We start from the raw sequence: 20,128 nt of genomic DNA on the forward strand, positions 1-20,128 counted from the left end.
AGCTGATTACAAATACAAGAGTCCACTATTCCCCCTGACCGCTAATCTGTGCTGCAGCACTGTACTGTACAGGGAGGATATGAACACCAGTGGTGCTATCAGAATGTGTTACAGTGCCTCTTTGTGCCATGCATTTTTCCCACAGTGGACATATAGAACAGAATCAAGAGGAGGAGGAGGTTCCAGCTTGCTGCTAAGTGTGATAATACATAATACTGACCAGTGATTCTCTCAGCTCTGGAAGAAAAATAAGAAACCACTTAAAAATGATGAGTTTCTTTGATTTTATCAAATTGAAAACCAAACCAAATCAAGCTGAACTGCTTGAATCTTTGCACCAGGAGTGGCATAATGTTATCCAAAAGCAGTGTGTAAAACTGGTGGAGGACACCACGCCAAAATGCATGAAAACTGTGATTAATTATTTGTTTTTTTTCCACCAAAAATTGATTTCTGCACATATGAACTTGTTTTCTTTTCTGCATTATTTGAGGTCTGAAAGCTCTTTATCATTTTGTTATTTCAGCCATTTCTCATTTTCTGCTTATAAATGCTCTAAATTACAATATTTATACTTGGAATTTTGGATAAATGTTGTTCGTGGTTTATAGAACAAAACCACAATGTTATTTTACTCAAACATATACCTACAAACAGCTAAATCAGAGAAACTGACTCAGAAACTAAAGTGGTCTCTTAATTTTTTCCAGAGCTGTATATGCACAAACTTCAATTTAAATATTTACTCAGTCACTCTAAGAGTAAAGCTGCAAAAAATATAGGAAATACTTATATCATAATTATATTGGTACGTACACTGATATATTATGGGATAGAAGGGTTTAAACTCATCACTGAGTTTTAAACTCATCACAACTCAACACTAATGCTGCATCAGTGACAGTTCAAAAAGAGACGTATCGGTGGAGGCATTCACCCTTCTAGTGTCGGAAGCATTACTAGTGATACGGGGAGTTCATATGAAGGGAGACAGAGCAATTGGCCTTCTGAATTGGGTAGAAAATTGAGTAAAATCTAATTTTATAAGATAATTTATAGTAATAGATGATCAAGTACCTTTTGATATTCAAGTTGCTTTGATATTCAAGCACAGTGAAGCAGAAGCTGACAGGTATTCAGTGGAAGTTTACTTTAGTGTACAATGCTAATACACTCGTTTGATCATCGCAGCTGTCTTGGATATAAGCCAATACCATGGTAACAGTTAACAAACGATATGTTGTGCAGCTCTACTCCACTCTAAATCTGCCTCACTTCCTTTCTGTCATACCGGCCTGTCATCCCGTCTCTGACAACAGTGTCTAATGTACATTCCTCCCAGACAGAGAGGGAGAGAGAGAGAGAGAGAGAAAGAAAAGGAGGGAGAGGGAGGAAGGTGCAGCAGGAGACGGAAAAGAGAGAGGGAAGACAGGCGGAATAGAAAACAGGAGGAAGGTATGAGGGTATAAATAAGGTGTGGTGACAGCAGAAGCAGCGCAGGATTAAGAGAGTCTCACACACAACAATTAGAGCTGCATACGCTCCTGCTGGTGATGGATTGCAGGCCAGGAGCCCCGGCCGACTCCGGGGATTTTTCTCCCTCGCTCTCATTACATGCGGCCTGAGAACTCTTCTGGGCTTTCCGTGACACACAGGGGAGCAAATAGGCCATCGTACGCATTCAATAAAGCACCCCGCATGGCCATGCAGGAGCAGCGGAGCCTGGCTTTACTGATGTCTTAGAGGGGCTGTATTATAAATTTAAGAAAAGTGAATTCTCCTGGTGTAAGACTGATACAGGTATGTATTGTCCCCAAAACATAATTGTATTGTTGTAAAACAATACACATACAGTCCATATATGGAAACTTGTGTATGAAGTAGCTGCTTGCTACTGGTTTTTAACCCTAGAACACAGTGCTGGGCGATATACCGGTTCATTCGGTATACCGCGGGGTAACCTTGTGTTTCTCTCATACCGCCATACCACTAGAGGGCACTGTGGAGCGCCGTGCAGAACAGCACCACCAAAGAAGAGAGTCAAACGCTGGTCTAGCTCAGAAAACCTCCTGCTGCTGTCTCTACTGTATGAGTGTTTTTATCCCAGTAAAATAAAGCAGGAACTATAGCCATTTTAAATATTTAAAAAAAATGTAGCTTGAAGGATGATTTGAATGTATTTGTTAACTTGAGAGGGAAAGGGAATTGTAGCTAATTAATTTAAATACTGTAATGCCTCTAATGGCACTGCCACAGTAATGTTTTGTCCTCATTTCTTTTTGAATTTTTGTCCTTGGTTTCTAAACCCTTATTTTCTGGTCTTGGCTTTTGTTTAGTCTGTCTAGCCTGGTTCTGACCATGGCCATGTTTTTTTTTATATTAAAGCCTTCTAGTTAACTTTATCCATTCATACACCACATAAAATTTAACTGCAAATATTCAGTTGAGTCTGTCAGACGATGATATTAATCTGATGTAATCGCGCACTTCTAATAATAAACAGCCTGGAGATAGAGCCGTCGTCTGCGAGCGAGATGTGCACAAACACTGGCGTTCTGTGATGATGCTCCACTGAGCAGGAACGTTGCATCACGGCAAGCTTTTTTCGTGCTGTCCATTCTCACTCTACCTTCCATCATCTTCGCGTCCAACACACATACATAGACGCGACCACTACCCCGTCAGATTTTAATTGGCCGGGCATGAGTCTTCTCTTTTTTTGCCGACACCACTCTCCATTCCCCAATGGCGCGCCATTCTCCACTTGTCAGCAATTTACTCACCAAAGACAAGAGCGGGTTATGGAAAAAAGAGGGACGGAAAAGGCAAAGAGAGAGAGAGAGAGAGAGAGAGAGAGAGAGAGAGAAAGAGATTGAGAAAGCGAACGTGAGAGAAGGCATCTTGCAACATGCTTTAATGTACATTCTAGCCTACTTCTAATGTGGAAGAACCCCCACAGTGCTGATAACTCACTATGCACAATGGCACCACATTCATCTTCAGAAGGGATTCGGGGAGGAGGGTGTGTGTGTGTGAATAGCAAAAGCTCCAGCGCTCATTACGCTCTTCCCTCCTTCGTTCTTTTGTGCTCTGAGGCTGATAACAGCACCACCGTTTGGCTAATGGTGAACACCAAGCGCACAGCCACACACACACACACACACACACAGGCAGACAGACTCCTGCTTCATCCACATTTCCTGAATTTGCTGCTAATGACTTTACCTGCCCCTCATATTAAGCCTCATTCAATACAATAGCTTAATAAGCAACACATCACTTGGAGAAGTGGGACCAAGCAGCCAATCGAGGCGACACACACACACATACACACAAGTACACACTAGTTCAAAGACTCCATCCTGAGTGATGCCCAACTGAGTGATGCACTGCTTTCATTAGGACGAGTTCCAGTCGAGGCCGTTGCTGCATTCGCTAAAGCTAATAAGCTAATGCTTCACTCTTCTGTTGTCTAATGAAAGCTTCCGAGACTGACTAGCGAAATTATTGAGGGACCCTGGCTCTTCAGGACACTTAATGAGGTTTTCTTTTCTCCACAGGTACAGTAGAACAGTGTGTGTGTGTGTCGGTGTGTGTGTGTGTGTGTGTGTGTGTGTATGTGCATGATTGGGAGAAAAGGGTGGCAGTTCAATATGTAGACAGGATCCGACAAAGAAGAGAGTTATCTTCACAATGTGAAAAGATTCAGTATTCTGAGCTAGCTGGGTTAATAATGAAATAGGGCGAAACAAAGACGATGGAATGAGGTAAAGGCACAAAGACCACTCCCACCTCTCTCACCCTCTCTCTTTTTCTCTCTCTCTTTCTCTCTCCCATCCACACATACACACCTATCCCCTAATTTTCCTTAAAGAAAGCCCCCTGCTCTGTCTAAGCTTGCTTAGTTCTCTGTTGCTAGTTAGCTACCTAGATTGTTTTTCTTACTCAGTAGATAAACAAAGCAGTGCTAAAGGTGTTAGCATATTCTTAAATGAGCAAAAACAAATGGAGTTCCCAGCACAGCACTGTAGCTACATATTCTCTTTGGCTATATCATGAAAAATGTTGATATTGTTTAAGCTTTAATACTGTACTTAGCAGTATCACCCTTGTATCATCCTTTAAGCTAAAGTCTCATAAACAATAGAGTGTGTAAATATGGTCTTTAGAATATACCCTCTATGTAAGCAGACAAAAGGTGTATTAAACAGAAAAATGAACTGTGGAGCTCTGGAGAAATGGAACTGTGTTCTCTTGAGTGATGGTGTTCCATCAAATACTACTAAGATGAATTGGGAGCTTTGAGATTGGCGATTAATGGGGTGGTGATCATCCAACATATTGAAATTATGGCTGTAGTTGCTGAATGCCATGAAATCCTCACAGCAATGCTCCAAAATCTAGCAGAAAGATTTTTCTGGACAGTATAGACAGCTCTAATAACCACATATAGTACACATATTCACTATGGGACCACATTTAAGAGTTTTAAAATAAGAATTTAAAAGTTCAAACAATTGAAATGCCGGTTTTGAGCACATCTTTCTCATTGTGTGCACACCAGCTTGACTCTATCTGACTGAGTGAGAACCTGGTGGGATTTGTTTATTTACTTGTATTTTTTTAATGAATAAATTCCAGCCCTCCAGCCCGATGCTTGCAGAAAGGCTAATGTGGCAGCTGCTGTATGATCAAAAACACATCGTCCACTCTGAGACTGTGATGATGAAGGAGTGCATGGGAATGTGGGAGTGGTTCCAGAAACGTTGAAGTAAATGTAAGCAAACAGTGCCATCCACATGGTGGGAAACACCAGAAAAGCACACTTAGTGTGAGTGTGTGAGTGTGTGAGTGTGTGCGCGACTCTGAGAGGAAATATGCTGTCAGAAATCAGGAAACTTAAAAATATACACAGCCGTGTCAGAAGAGCAAAGGCAGGAGTGCTGTGGAGACCCAGAGCAAACATTTCATAGTAAGCCTTTATTCCGTGGATGTATGTGTGTGTGTGTGTGTATGAGTGTGTGTGAGTTTGTGTGTTTCTGCACGCTTGTACTGACCGTGACGGACAGTTAAAGGCCCACATCCTACATTTTTCTTTTCCAAGAGGTCCACTTATGACAGTTTTGTGGGTTGTGTATGAAAAACAGTCAGAATTCCTTTTCATTTTCTTGCCTGTCTTTACTCGAAAGTTTCCTGAACTTGCTGTTTTTGTTGGCATACGTAAATGACCTTTGTTCTGATTGGCTACTCTGTGTTATGCCTCATTCAAAAAGTAGACTGGGTTAAAACATGAGCTTCAGTGTCAGTGGGAGGTGGGGGAGGGGAAGGGTTTAACAGATGGGTATTTGTAAATTAATTGCTTTTATCGTAACATCACCAAAAACAGGGAATTAATGCAGGAAGTGTAATTTCCATATATGGACCATATGGACTGGGGAGTAAATTGAATGTTTTACTACATACTGTGAACTGAATTAGCGATTTACACAAGAAAAAAGATAGTTAAGTCCCTATTGCTGTATTCCTGGTGCTGTTGTAGTGACATGTGCAAGACATCCTTCTCCTTCTACATCCATCCTTCCAACTGTTCTTTTTTTCAGCAGGATAATGCTCACCCACACACAGCAAGGGCTTTCCAGGAATGTCTCTGTCAGATCTCTGCAACACTTCCTTGGCCTGTCTGGTCTCCATATTTATTACCAATTAAGCATTTTAAAATCATCAATCATCAGGATTAAAACATGAACTTCAGAGTCATTTGGGAGGAGGGGGGCTTAACAGATGGGTAAATGTAAATTAATTGCTTTTAATCGTAACATTACCAAAAACAGGGAATTCAAATCAGGCAACTTAATTTCCATGTATGGACCATATGGACTGAGAATGGAATGATTTACTACACACTGTAGACTGCATTAGGGAATTACACAAGAAGTCAAGTATATGGTTTACTGTTCAGACTTCTGATATTAACATCACTGTTCCAGTATTGTTTTACATTTCATGGCTACATTTCATAACTACTGTAGCTGACATTGGCTAGATGTTATAACTACTCTAGCCGATGTTAGGCCGAAGTTAATTGCATTAGCTAGATGTTTTCTACTCTAGCTGACATTGGTTAGATGTTAACTACTCCAGTTGGTGTTAGCTAGATGTTCATTAATCTATCTGATGTTAGCTACAAGTTAATCCTTCTAGGGAAGATTAGCTACATGTTAACTACTCTAACTTCCATTAGATAGATGTTTACTGTTCTAGCAGACATTGGCTAGATTTTCATTGCTCTATCTGATGTTAGCTAGAAGTTCATCCTTCTAGGGGAGATTAGCTTGATGTTAACCATCCTAACTCACATTAAGATATTTACTATTCTAGCTGATATTGGGTAGAAGTTAACAACTCTGACTCACATTAGGTAGATAGTTACTGTTCTAGCTAACATTGGCTAGATGTGGATGACTAACTAACATTAAGTAGATGTTTACTGTTCTTGCTGACATTGCCAAGATGTTAACTATTAATGTTCTGTAACTGATGTTAGGTAAATATAACTAATAGCTGCTGTCCCTAGATATTTACTTCTCTAGATAATGTTCAGTACATGTTAGCTACTCCAGCTGATGCTCAAAAACGCTGAAAATAAATGTATCAGACAAGCTAGCATTGCTTACTGCAGATACATGACCAACCAGTACATTATTTTAGTTACTGCACTATCAACATTGGTCATAATGCACATCCTTTTACTGCATCAAATATTTTCCTTTTGTGAAAGCAAGGGAAGAAAAAGCTTTTCAATGATTTGGACCTTTCAAAGCATCTGAACCTATTCATTTAATGGAGAAGACAAATGGAAAGTGGATTTGACCCCTGAGAGCCGGAGTGTCAGCTCTACTCCACTTTAATTCAGCTACTCCGTGATATCACTGCCAAAAAGGCAATAGGCTGTGATGCCAGAGAGGGATCACACTTTGACCTGTCAGTCACACATGCAGTACATATCCCCAATTCTGGATGGTCTCGCTTCTGTTGTATGTCCTGAGGCAGGTATAACTCATACAATCTCACAGAAACACTGTCACAGACAAAAATCACAACCTAGAAGAATTCTACAGTCCTAGGTTACAAACTGATGATCTTAGAGTACTTGATGTTGAACTACAAAAAAATCAGACAGTAAGGACCAAATTCTGGACCAAAGTCTTGAAATGCTGGTATTTTCTGGCATTCTTAGCCAATGGTTTGATAAGTTTTATCATTTATAATAAATATTATATCACTGATATCACATATCCCAATTCAGAAATGCCAATGATTCTAAAGAGGCACCTCAGAGAGGCTATATCTACATTAAGCTCTGCCTTCACGACCACACCCCGAGAGAGGGAATAGAGTGAATAGGACAAAGGGCTGCATACAATGGCGCTGCATAAAACCAATTTTGTACAGTCATGTGTAGACCTGCAGAGGTCTTTGTGTGCAAAGTGCAAGAGTGTCTGCCCTAATTACTGTGTGATGATCTGGGAAGCCATTGCATACGATAGTCGGTCACCCCAAGTAGTGATACATGGGACTATAGCAGGGCAATAGCAATGGCAGGGCTTCCAATTAGCATTTGTCATTAAGTGTTTTCCAGCAACGTCTTTAGCCTTATCTAGATGGGATAAGTTTCTCAGGGGGTCCTGGTGTAATTTTCTGTTTTATGGAGGTGGTCCTCTGTGATTTTATTCCCGTCCGGAACGACCATGTACGTGTGTTTCTCAGGTGTTTCTAAGAGAAAAGTATCAGGCTAAATTACCTACATCTCTGAGTTTCGTAACCTCATGTTTAATAAAATAGTTATTTGTCCACTGCCACGCACCGTAAATACACTTTGGGCGTGCGTTTCTATGGAGATCCACGTAAACACAACAGTAAGTGGAAATGGAGGAGCTACTGAACTCGATGTCATGTAACTGAGAAAGCCTAAAAACTCACTGGTCCAACTGTTTTTTTTTTTCAATTGCAGTCCGTATGCACGAGTTTTATCACTGAGCAGAACTGTGAAACATTTTGTACAGACGTCCCCCTGAGAAACTAATCCCATCTGGATAGGGCTTTTGTCAGATTGCAATACTTTTTTGGCCTGCCCAGTTATCAGATATATCACCAATCGAGCATCTGTACAACCAGCTGAGATGCCCAGTCTGTTCGTTCTAATATTAAAATCACTTGTATATTCACCAACTAAGCATAAAATTATGACTTTATTCTTGTTTCTACACCTGTTATCAATTTTTCCAGCTAAACTGCACATTTAAAACCTGTTGTAGTTTTATAATAATCTGTTTCTACGCATACTTTTTAATCCTCCTTTCAGGACGTCACAGGACCACCACAGAGCCACAGGTATTATTTGTGGTTTTGAGTCATTCTCAGCACTGCAGTGACCCTAACAGTGATAATAGTGGATCAGACACAGCAGTGCTGCTGGAGTTTTTAAACACAAACTCAAAAAACGCAGGATGTAACAGCAGTGTGTATATTTCCAATGACTCATGTCCTACTAAGTACAGAGTGGCACCATAACATCCAGATAAACACTAATCCTGACCACTAGCCTCACTAACTCCAGCGTGCGCCCCATTTAATGAAGACACTCGTTTGTTTGCCTGGTCCAGCGGGCCTCGAGAAGAGTACACTGGCCAATAACCTTTAGTGCAGATCTGCCGTGACTTTCCCCTCACCTCAATAAAGAGGCTGATGATTGAATCAACTGGGTAAGGTCAATAGGACATGTGTTCATTTCCCCGGGTTTGGCCTGCGCCCCGCGGCCACTGAAAAACGCTGACTGTCCCCGCTGACATTTATTGAATGAAGACCATGTTATATTTCTCTCTCTCTCTCTTTCTCTATCTCTGTCTCTTTCTCTCTTTTCCCTGCTCTCTCTCCCTGAGGAGTGGATCCCGCAGCTTGTCGCTGTGAACTCCCGCTGTAGTCCCCGCTCTCGGCCATGCTTCAAGCTCTGCTGCTCGCGCCATCGGTCACCCTGCAGCAGTGTCATCCCCACTCACTTTCACTGCTGCTTTCAGACCCAATCACACTGAAGGACAGTTATCAGATGCTCTGATTCTCTTTCTCTCTCTCTTTCTTTCTCGCAATCTCTATTCTTTCCCTTTTGTACTTTTATCTCGCTGCCTTGCTCTCTTCTGCGCTTGTGTCTTTCCTTCCTTTTCCTTTTTTTCTCTCTAATTTCTTGGTTCTTCAACCTCTCACCTCTCACCTTTTCTCCTCTATTGCTCCCTTTTTGTGCCTTCGTATACTTCACTCCATCTTTTACTTTCTGTTCCATTTTTTCTCTTATAGTTGTTATCTTGCTTCTTTATGCTGTCACTCCTTCACTTTTTCTCCCTTCTTGCTCCCTACTGTCTCTTATGTGCTTTTCCTTCTCCCATTTTAATGTGCTCTCACTTTACTTTCTTCGCTTTCTCTTTTTCTCTCTCTCTCAAGTTCAGTTCTCTAATTCTTTTTTTATTCTTCTCTCTCTCACTCCCTCTCACTTTCTCTTTCTGTGCTCTCACATGCTCTAACATCCTTTTTTTCTCTAATCTTATTTGTATTTCACTCTCTTTCTTGCTCACTTTTCCTTTCCTTTCACCTTTATTCTCTCTTACCTTTCATTCCTCGCATTCTCTCACTCATTTTGTTCTTTTATTTTTCTTTCTCTATCATTTTACTGCTCTTTCCCATTTCTTTTTTTTTTTATAAATTTTTCATTTTCTCCTTCAGTCATACTCATTAATTTGTTTATTTCACTTTTGTTCTCATTTTTTCTCTAGATTTCCTTCATTTTCCATTGCTCTCTCACTCATACCATTTCTCTTTTGTGCTCCCTCACTTTCACCCCCCCCCCCCCCTTCCTCTTCATTTTTGGCTTCACTCTCATTCATCAACATCTTTCAGTCTCTCCCTGTCCTCTTCAGGCCTATCCTTCACTCTCTGCGCTCTGTCTCTTTTCCATCACTGCTCTGTGACACAATCGTATGTGTTTTCTGCATAAATACATATCAATGCATCCCCATCCCCGCCGCTGCTTCGCTGCTGGAGAACTATTTCACTCCTATGATGTCTTCTGTCTTCAAGGTAGTGCAGAAGGTAAGAAATCCCCCTGAGAATCCGGGACGCACTTACATATGCACACACATATACCCACCGACAAGCAAGCCATCCCCCACCACAGGCCTAAGCTGCCATCAGTGAGTTTGATTACCAGATGCGTTTGAGTCCATCTCTCCATCGTCAGAACGTTCCTCTTTTAAGTATCTCTCAGGAATCTCCACAAAGGGAAATAGGGGCTTTTTTCCCATCCACCGGGTGACTGGAGATGAATCCTAATGAGTCCTAAGCGTTCCGGATGCTCCCCCTCACTCGGTTTCATCTTCAAGGACACGTGGGGCATTCTTGAAGCTTACTCACGCCACGCAAATGAAAGGGTGGCCATTACTGGCAAGAGGTGCAGAGAAAGACCAGCTTATCTGCTCAACTTTTCACCATTAGCTCTCTCTCAGGCACCCACTCCATCCACGGCGTCCAAACAGTCTTAATCCTGAGCCCCCCGGCCCGCCGCTGAGCCGGTGTCCAGGTGGAGCCTGATTCAGCTGGAGAGCTGGGTTTATCCTCGGGTTTATTACACAGCTGTGCTCCTCGGGAAACACTGGGAAATCTAGAGCTCCTGCAATGAAGACAGACAGCACACTCCTGTACAATCAGAGGGGGGATTATCTGCACGGAGCCACTACTTTAGGAACGAGTGCTCTTAAGGAACACTCCGGAATCACTGTGTGCTCCAAGGCTGTAAAGCTCCAACTAATATCAACGAGGAGGTTTAACACCAAGCAAGTCGATTCAGAATGGATAAAGTGTGTCTTTTCTTAAACTCATGTTAAAATGAGCTGTGTGTGAGGAAAACAGGGCACACCCCAAATTGCCACAAATATTTTATGGAATTATCTGTTCTAAAATAAAGTTGCTAATAAGTTATAATGTATATAATACAATATATTTCTTAATATTGGTTGATACGATAAAATTTTGATATCAATATAGCAGCTATCTATCTATCTATCTATCTATCTATCTATCTATCTATCTATCTATCTATCTATCTATCTATCTATCTATCTATATATGACATGAATACAATATGATAAGTAAATTTGATTATGATACGATAAAACCATATTGCATCATATTGCTCAGTACTAAAAAAAAAAAAAAAAGCAAAAGTACATAGCAGGGCCAAACACAGTTACAAAAGCTATTATGAAGCCTGCATTTGCTTAATTCTTATGTTAATTAGTGGGATATGATCAACACTACAATATAATAGAACTTTAAATGAGCTTTAAATCTGGGTGATCAACAGCAGCTGCAGTACATCTAAAGCTCAGAAGACTTTAAAGGGTAGTTTTTAAAGCATAGTTTCCAATTGGAGGACAGCGATGCATCAAAGAGTGCTCAGGATGTGGACAGTCAAACAACAAGCTGATTCTAGGGGGAAGCAGGCAATACAGGATTTCCTGTGGAGGTGTGAAAATGGCTCTGCAGGCGCCACAGTGGGGGTCATGGGCAGTACAGGGCAGCAGACAGACACACTGACCTCCACTTTGCTCCCAACACATCCTCTACTGACTCCACAAGACCTAGAAAAGAGCTGCAAAAGCGACAGTTAACTCTGGCCAGTGATGACCATTATTGACCCTAAGGCTTGTACTGTTTTTCTTACATGATTAGTCTATACATTCACAAATATTTAACAAAATTAACAAATAGTTGATACAGTGTTGCAAATGATAATGCATATATTGTTATATTAAAATGTTCTTGCACCCCTGCAACATTTACATGCCAAAATGTAACAAAGAGGCAAAAACAGACCTTTTATGTGTATAAAATAATCTGTAATATTGTAGAAAATGAAGCAGCACAAACATAGCATTGACCTAAAACACAGACTCTCCACTTCCCACTTCTTTGAACGAGTGTGTTACGAGTAAGCTCCAGTTCATATAAACCTACAACATGCTGGTGCTAACTGCAGCTTCCAGGGGTGCTAAGTTGTGCAATCCAATCAACAAGGCTCAGGTCAAACGTGCGAGTGGCTGCAATCAGAGCGGCCCCCCCTTGCCCCCCCTCCAAACTCCAAGCTTTGGCACAGAGAGAGTTCTGTTCCTTGTTCCTTGACTACATGACCGAACGGTCCATCAATCAGCCAGTCAGCTGACCCTGCGTTCAACTCGAAGGCGGGCGAGTGCAAGGCGCGTTCGAGCCGGTGATATCTGAGGGGCTGCTGCTTCTGCTCGTCACCACAGCGTGGAGTGGAGAAATGAAGAACAGATAATGGAGTGATAGATGAAAACGTGCAGTCGCCCTGACAGACTCCTCAGTGCTTGGACCCCTGTTTTTTCTTATCTGACTCCCTGCACTGTCTGCTTACGTTCCTCTGTCCTCTTTCCTGCCTCCCTTTTTCTATCCATCGCTCTTCTTTCCAAAGAAGAAGCAGCTGCTGGATTCCACTTAGTGAGAGACAGACAGGTCTTGGCTTTGAATGAGGTCTAAGCTCAGTGGTGATATCATTGTCATATATATATATATATATACACACACACATATATACACACATATATATATTAAAGCCCTTAATATGACACAGACATGGAACCCCTGGATACAAATCGGCACAAGAAGTTCTTAATATGGATAACTAATTGTTTTTAGGGTGAAAGAACCATTGACGGAAGGCCTTAATGGGGTTAGGATCTGTTGATTGGCTAGCTGGGCCTTGCTAATGCTGTGTAGCCAGTGTGCTAACACCACAGTAGCAATACTAGATGACCCAGTAGCCAGCATGCTAGTGCTGCAGTAGCTATGTTGTATGAAGCTAAAAGTGATGTTTGACAAGGCCTTAGCAACACAGCAAATGTAAATAAAAATATAATGGGTCCGCACTGGCATGGAATGATGTAACCATTTGGCACTGCATTGGAATAGCAGCCATTAATAGTCAACAGAACACTTATCTGGAACTAAAAAATAAATTACAATTAGTAAACGATACATCATGCACTCACACGTCATAAAGAACAGAGAAAAAGTGCCCGCATGCCACAGTGTCCACTCTTGCCCAACCTTTGAACTCTGGCTTCTGCTAATACCTGCTTGCACCTGCTTTTCTAGCAACCCCAGTTGGTGTTCAGTTTATTCTTAGCACACAGGGATCCTCTGGCCATTCTGGGGAAAGCGTGACTACCAGACAACAGTGGTGCCCTGACCTTTCGCTGGACACCACAGAGTCAGCAGAAAGAAAAAAAAATCTACATCCACACCTGCTGCTGAGAAAAACAACACGGTTATCCAAACCCGCAAATGGGCAACAGCTAACCCCACACACAAACACCAACGCTAACACTCAGGCTCGCACAAACATCCTGACACATTCACTCACCCTCACCCATAACACAGTCAGCTGTTGTGTACAACAGGTGGGTTTTGAGGCACAACGTCACTTTACCAAGAATTTAAAAATCTTAACACCATTCCAGGAAAAGCTAACTACAATTTAAAATATATAGCTTTCACTTAGAAAATTCTGCTGTATTGAGAAACTTGCTAGCTTGCTAGCTAACTAACTTAAATTAATCTTCTCTTCTCACAGTTTTAATAGCTGGCCATTTTTTGTTCATAACTAGATAGCAAACTAGCTAGCTAGCTAAATAACAATCCAGTATTTTTTCCTCTTTTTGTGACAGCATTCCATGGTGGCTGCTTTGTTACAAAGTTAGCTAGCTAGGTAGCTAATTAAAATGATTCTTCGTAGCTTAATTTCTTCTCCTCTCAGAGTGTTCTGTGGTAGCCACTTTGTTGACAATTGGTAGCTAGCTGGCTGACCAGATAGAAAACAATTAGGTTAGCTTTTGGTTCTCTTCCTGTCACTTTGAGAAGGCTTTTTAGTGGAAATTGAGTGAGTTAAAACATTGCAGCAAATATGTTATATTTGCATATGTTATATATATATATATATATATATATATATTTTTTTTTTTCGGTTTCATTATGGTCAGAACATTCTAAAGAGGCTAAAAGCAAGCTAGCTAGCTAACTAAAATGTACATTTGAGTCTGTTTTTTTCTCTCCATGTTACAATAATGTTCTGAGGGGTCTGCATTGATTACAAAAAACAGCTAGCTGGCTTTTTTTAGGTCTTGTTGAACAATAGCTAACTAACTAACTAACTAACTAACTAACATAATTTAAGCTTAAATTTTCCTTTCTTTTTGGCAGATTTATAAGAGGATCACTTTGTTGACCCTGACTGTAATCTAAACCTAACTGCTGTGATTTAGGATACAATTAATACAGTTATGAAACTGGGAGAAGGGGGAAAAGAGAGGGAGAGGAAAGGAGGTGCAGAGAGATACACAGAGAGAAAACAAACCTCTCCAGAGAGCCATCACTTTTTCCCCAAGACCGGAGGAAAGACCACACAGCGAGCGCTGGCTATATCGGGGGACGGGGCGGCCCATGTAATAAAGTTAATGAAAGGCAAATAGTCTGGCAAGTAAACATTGATTATCTCTGGAACTTGGCTGAGGATTTTGAGAAAGGGCAAAATCTCCTTGGTGGGTTTAGCATGAGGTTGTGGGGGGCAAGTAATAACAGAAAGGGTGTGGGGGGGGGGGGGTTGGTGTTGGTGGTGGGAGAAGGTAGCATTACAGTATTTAAGACGGGACAGGTGTCCAGCTGAGGCGGAGAGATTGCAGTCATGTGTAAAGGCTGTTCAAGGTACAGGGGCTGCCCTGTACAGACCAAAATATATATTAATAAATCCCTGATATGGCAAATTTGCATTAACTTGGTACGGGAAGTATTTATTCGTTGTATTCAATGACTGCAGAATAAATAGCAGATGTCTATTGAAAGGAAAGCCACCCATGAGAAACTTTTAACATTGGCACATTGTTTATTTTACTACTCCCAAAAAAGTTTTAAAAACATTATTCTGCAGCATCATAAAAAGGATTTCAGGGTTACACTTTAAATTTATAGTGACTGACAGATGAGGTTGGAGCAGATAGTCTGAGGGAACTTTCTCTTCACTACACAGAGTTGTAGTCAGGCTATCAAGCAACTAGATTAGTTGTTGATTAATGATACTATTACTATTGGACATGTGATGTTATAAAAGGTTTTTTTTTTTTTTTAAGTCTGATTTTACCATAAAATAGCTACTATGATCTAATTAGTTGTTAACCAGCCAGCTAACACTTGTGTACTTAGATAAATACCATCACCAGCTTGGAGTTAACTAGACCACAATGGCTTTGGTTTGGATCTCAGCAGCAAACAGAGTAAACCAAGCTAAGCTCTGGCATTTGGTAGAAATCTAGATCATTTTTTATAAATACATAATCTTGGACTCTTTAACCATTACGCTTACTGGACAAACTGGGTATCTTGTGGAAAAATATGTTTTGCGGGCCTACCAAATGAGTGGGCAAGTCAGGCACTGTCTCTGGCCTTTACTGTACAAACTCTCATTGCAAAGTTGACAACACTGCAATTTATAATAGAATAGAATAGAACAGAACACTAGTTGGTGTCCATGTTTTATACAGTCAAAGGTAATAGTATAGAAGTAGAATCTATGCAGCCTTCTCTGATACCCAGCTACTCAACAGAAAGTTATTAGATGATGAGGTGATTAGAAAGATATAGATGTTTAAAAATACAGGTCAAGAAGAAAATAAGACCAACGTACACTATGGATAAAAAGACTTAAATTCGTGTACTGCTCTATAGCAGGTCACCAGACTCCTTAATTGAGGACCAAATGGCCACATCAATCTGATTATATCTGCTGATGTTTCAGTTAAGATCTGGTTCTGGTAAATTAGCTTTTTTTCTGATAAAAAATAACATTTCTTACACTCCACAGCCTCTTAGGCAAATGATGCCAGCTCACAGAAAAAAAGAGAGTAAGAGAGAGACGGAGAGAGAGAACGAGTGTGGGACAGCGCGGGTGTGTGAGTGTGTGAGCCAGAGAAAGCACGAGGGCAAAATATCCCCCTTTAATAAAGCATGTCAGAGGAAAACACCAGCCTTATCAGACATCCTCAGGGTGGAGGAGCTTTAGTGCTCATGTTTGTCATTACATGGCTGGGGAACAGTTTTAGTCAATTTTGTTTTTCCAGCTGGATGAAAGACTCCCCGACTTGCTGGATTCAAGGCAACAGGACAAAAATCCCCATTCATCTCATGAGCCGCCCGAGAGAAAGCACAAAGCCTGGAACAATAGACTAATGTGTGCAGTTAATCGAATTAAACATTGCTTGCTTTCCGAAAAATTTGGAAACAGCGTTATTACAAGTCATCCAGCCAGCCTAAAAATGGATTAGCCCAATATATATATATATATATATATATATATATATATATATATATAAGCTTGCAGGTGATGACCAAATCCATAAATAAATCCATGAATATATTCTTGAGCCAATGTTCTTCTTTTTCTAGTCTTTCTGTCTTATTCTTGTTGCTTTCTGCTCTCTTTTTCAGCCTTAAGGGATTTACTAAGACATTAGTGCTTAAAAAAAGACGCATTAGAGGATCACCTGTAGTGGCGGGTCAGGTAGCGAGGCAGCGATTTGCGAGGTTTTGAGTGGTTTGCGTTGGTAGCGGTGGATAAGCCTCTGTAATACCTCTTTACCTCCCTCCAGTACCTCTGTAATGCACCCGCCGCTTGTTAAAACAGAGCTTAATCTCAGGCCTTTAAAGTGTGAGCTAATAGAGGAGAAATCAAGCTGACCCCAAACAGCCAGGATGCTCAAACAAGCACAGTTAGCCATTTCAGTTTTGGGGAAGGTGTGGCTAATAAAGCTAAATAAAGACACCTTCCGGGATTAATATACATGTCAAAAGGCTGGCCTGGGGTGTTTATAATAGCAAACTAGGGCATTAACATGGATATGAATCCATTAGCACTGCTGCATGTTGAGGACTAATGCTAATACAGTACCCGGGTTGACCCCAAGGTCTTGAGAAGATACACCATTAAGACACAAAGAAAAGAACATGTCAGTTCTTTTAAATGCTAGATTATGTTGCTAAATAAGCTACAACAGAGACATGTGTCTTGGTTGTACAGGCCCATTTCTGGAAAACAAGCAAATCATTTCCTGGTGCTTCTAAGAACCTTCTAGGAAAGCTTCTGCAGGTTTTCACTTCAACCCAAATGTATTTAAACCCAAGAATATTTAAAGGCAGCAATTAGGTAGGGTGTATAATTAGGTTAGGAGAGAAGGTACTGTATCTCTCAAGGTAGATAGAGGATTGATGACCACTGATTTAGAGTCTTTTTCCAGATTGCTGAAAATTGCTGAACCTGTTTAATGAACTAAAAGCCCAATATAGACCTAGTTAATTTAGCTAGGATTATAACTGGCAAGATCAAGTGTAAACACACCCAAGACACATTTAAAACTCAGATCATCAAAGCCACACATCTAAATGCTTAAACAGCTTCAGAAAGTTGTCTGAGACGAAATGCAGATGCTGAACAAGTCTTGAATCACTTTCCTGTTTACAATTAGTATAGCAGGTTCTTTCTAACCTGCAGAAAATTACCCACTCAGGAAGCTAAACGTAAAAATCCTGGAATATATATCTCTATTTTCAGCAGCGAATATCACAGATGCAAACCAGAAGACAAAAGCACCACTTACTGGCTACTTCCAGCGAGGCGTTATGGCTGACCGCTTCACCCAGGTAGTTCCTGGCCACACATACGTAGCTGCCATCGTCCGGCTTGCTGCGGCGTCCGTGAACGATGCGCAGGAAGAAGAGTGACCCGCTGGGCAAGAGCATTCTGTGTGATCTGGGATTGTCCCTGTCCGTCTCCACGCGCTCGCCATCCTTATACCACTCCACGGTGGGGGACGGCCGCCCCTCCGCCTTACAGTTCAGTGTGGCCGGCTCGCCCTTCGACACGATCAGGTCTGAGGGGTGCTCCACTATCCGAGGGGGAGAGTCCTCCTGACGAAGACGTGAACCTGGAAATCAGAGGGACAGAGAGAGATTAGCAGGACACAATTACATGTAGGATGAATGAATGGACTGTTATGGATGTGATGTCGTGGCCACGGTGGAGTTAGACATCTACAGAAGTAGAGGTTTCAAATTTGCCTCTAAAATCTGTGAATCACAAATGTACTATTCTGGTTGCTCAATAAATGTTTTTGTATTGTATTTTTTGTCTTTAAATATGCAACTTTAACCATTTTAAGCAGATAAATTACACTTTTGCTGTAGAAAACCTGGGTTGTGGCCTCAACATCCTCGTTCTTGACCCCGTAATGAGCATTTGTCAAATGTGCTAAGAGGGCAAGATAACCATGGACCAAGTGTTGCTTTGGATCTAAAAATAAAAAGGTATGTCTAGGCAGTAGGGCCTTATGATATTGAAAAAAAATACATTACAATATTTCTCTGTCAGGGAATTTCACCATTTAGCAATCCAGCATGTCATAATACTGATAACATATGCTTTGTATCTAATATTGCATTAAAATAGAGTATAGTGAGCAGATTATTGCCTTTAAAATAGTGTATAATAGTATACAGTATAGTGTATAGTATATATTATAGTAGTAAATAAATTCAAAAACTATTTCAATTATAGCAATCAGGGCAGTCCTAACAGGCAGCCACTTATACGCATTGTCTTTAAAGGATCAAAATCCAATCGAAAGCTGTGTAAAAGCAATTTAGTGTACCAGGGGCTGGTTTGAAAAATATGTGCTATTGGTGCTTAAGACCTAAAAGTACCTAAGAGTTTGACTTAGCACACATTTTACTCTAATTTTACCCTAAACCTAACTGTACCTAAACATAAACTTACACCCTAACACCAACTGTAGCATTGAGGACACTTGGTTTTGGGACCCGAAGGTTGCTGGTTTGATTTTCAGGACCAGCATTCACCTCAAACGCTAACCCCCAATTTCTTCTTAGATGCTGAGGTGGCAACCCATTGCCCACTGCACTGAAGTGAGTGTTTGCTGACACTGCATTACCACGGATGAGCTAAATGTGGAGAATAAATTGCACTGTACTGCTGTACTAAACTGATAAAGTGTACTTAATCTGTAATAATATGACACAATGTAAGCATGCAATATTGCAAACATGATTTACTGAAGCATATAAATACACAATGCATCATTACAGACTAATTCACCATAACACTGTGTTACACTCCACATTCAATCTATTATTACGGTGAATTAGACCCGTACACATCAGACATTAAGATTCAGAATGAGGCATTATGACTATGTGACGCCTGTATGTCTCAATTCTGGCGTTTCTCTAAGAAAAGGGAAGAAAGAAGGACAGATAGTGGCATTGTCTCTGCGATGTCTCTGCTGTCATTCGCCGCGTGACCAGACGAGCATCACTATCAAAAAGACGTCTCTAATTGGCAGCACATCTCAAAAACTCATTTACCCAGCCTCCCACTGCTGGGGGGGTTAGGGAGGGGGGGGGGGGTTCTCCCCTCCTCCGCTCTTCCGCCTGCTGAGGGAGCATGTTTCTGACACGCTCTCTCGCTGAAGCAGCCCAGAGGTGCTTGAAGGAGCCACTAAATTAATCATGTCAACTCAAACCCATAGCCTCCTCACAGTTTAAGATTAGATTAATTAAGTTACGTCTCTCTCTCACTCTCTCTCACACACACACACACAGACACAGATACTCTCGGTCACACGCCTGTACTGACAGTCACTGTACACTCTCCCGGCTTTAATGCCACCCAGTCAGTCACTCGCACGGCGCCGAAACACACGATAAGCCTCGCAAAGTACAAAAATGTGCCGAGCTCATCCCTTTCCCATATAATTAGATTTATTAGGCGCATTTTCAATGGAAATCTTTATTTTATCATCCGCAATCGTGTCAAACATCTTAATTAGGCTGTGGTGGCGAATATGAAATTCCGAGGCCCCCGAGACGTCTCTCTCGGAGCCAAGAACAATGTAAAGCGATTAGCCGAGCCCACAGTCGAGAGAGCAGTGTGTAGGGGTTTGAG

At 41.2% G+C, this 20,128-nt stretch overlaps 1 protein-coding gene across 2 annotated transcripts in view; it reads right to left on the reverse strand.

Annotated features, from left to right (window-relative positions):
- LOC103038694 (roundabout homolog 1) overlaps positions 1-20,128 on the reverse strand; it is a 356,100-nt gene that overhangs the window by 166,311 nt on the left and 169,661 nt on the right. For both annotated transcript variants that reach the window (XM_022681288.2, XM_049468390.1), the window contains one exon: positions 17,766-18,092. In XM_022681288.2, the coding sequence (XP_022537009.2) occupies positions 17,766-18,092 (327 nt within the window). The remainder of the gene's footprint in view (positions 1-17,765; positions 18,093-20,128) is intronic.

The sequence above is a fragment of the Astyanax mexicanus genome, chromosome 20 (genome assembly GCF_023375975.1).
Source record: "Astyanax mexicanus isolate ESR-SI-001 chromosome 20, AstMex3_surface, whole genome shotgun sequence".
NCBI classification, from domain to species: domain Eukaryota; kingdom Metazoa; phylum Chordata; class Actinopteri; order Characiformes; family Acestrorhamphidae; genus Astyanax; species Astyanax mexicanus.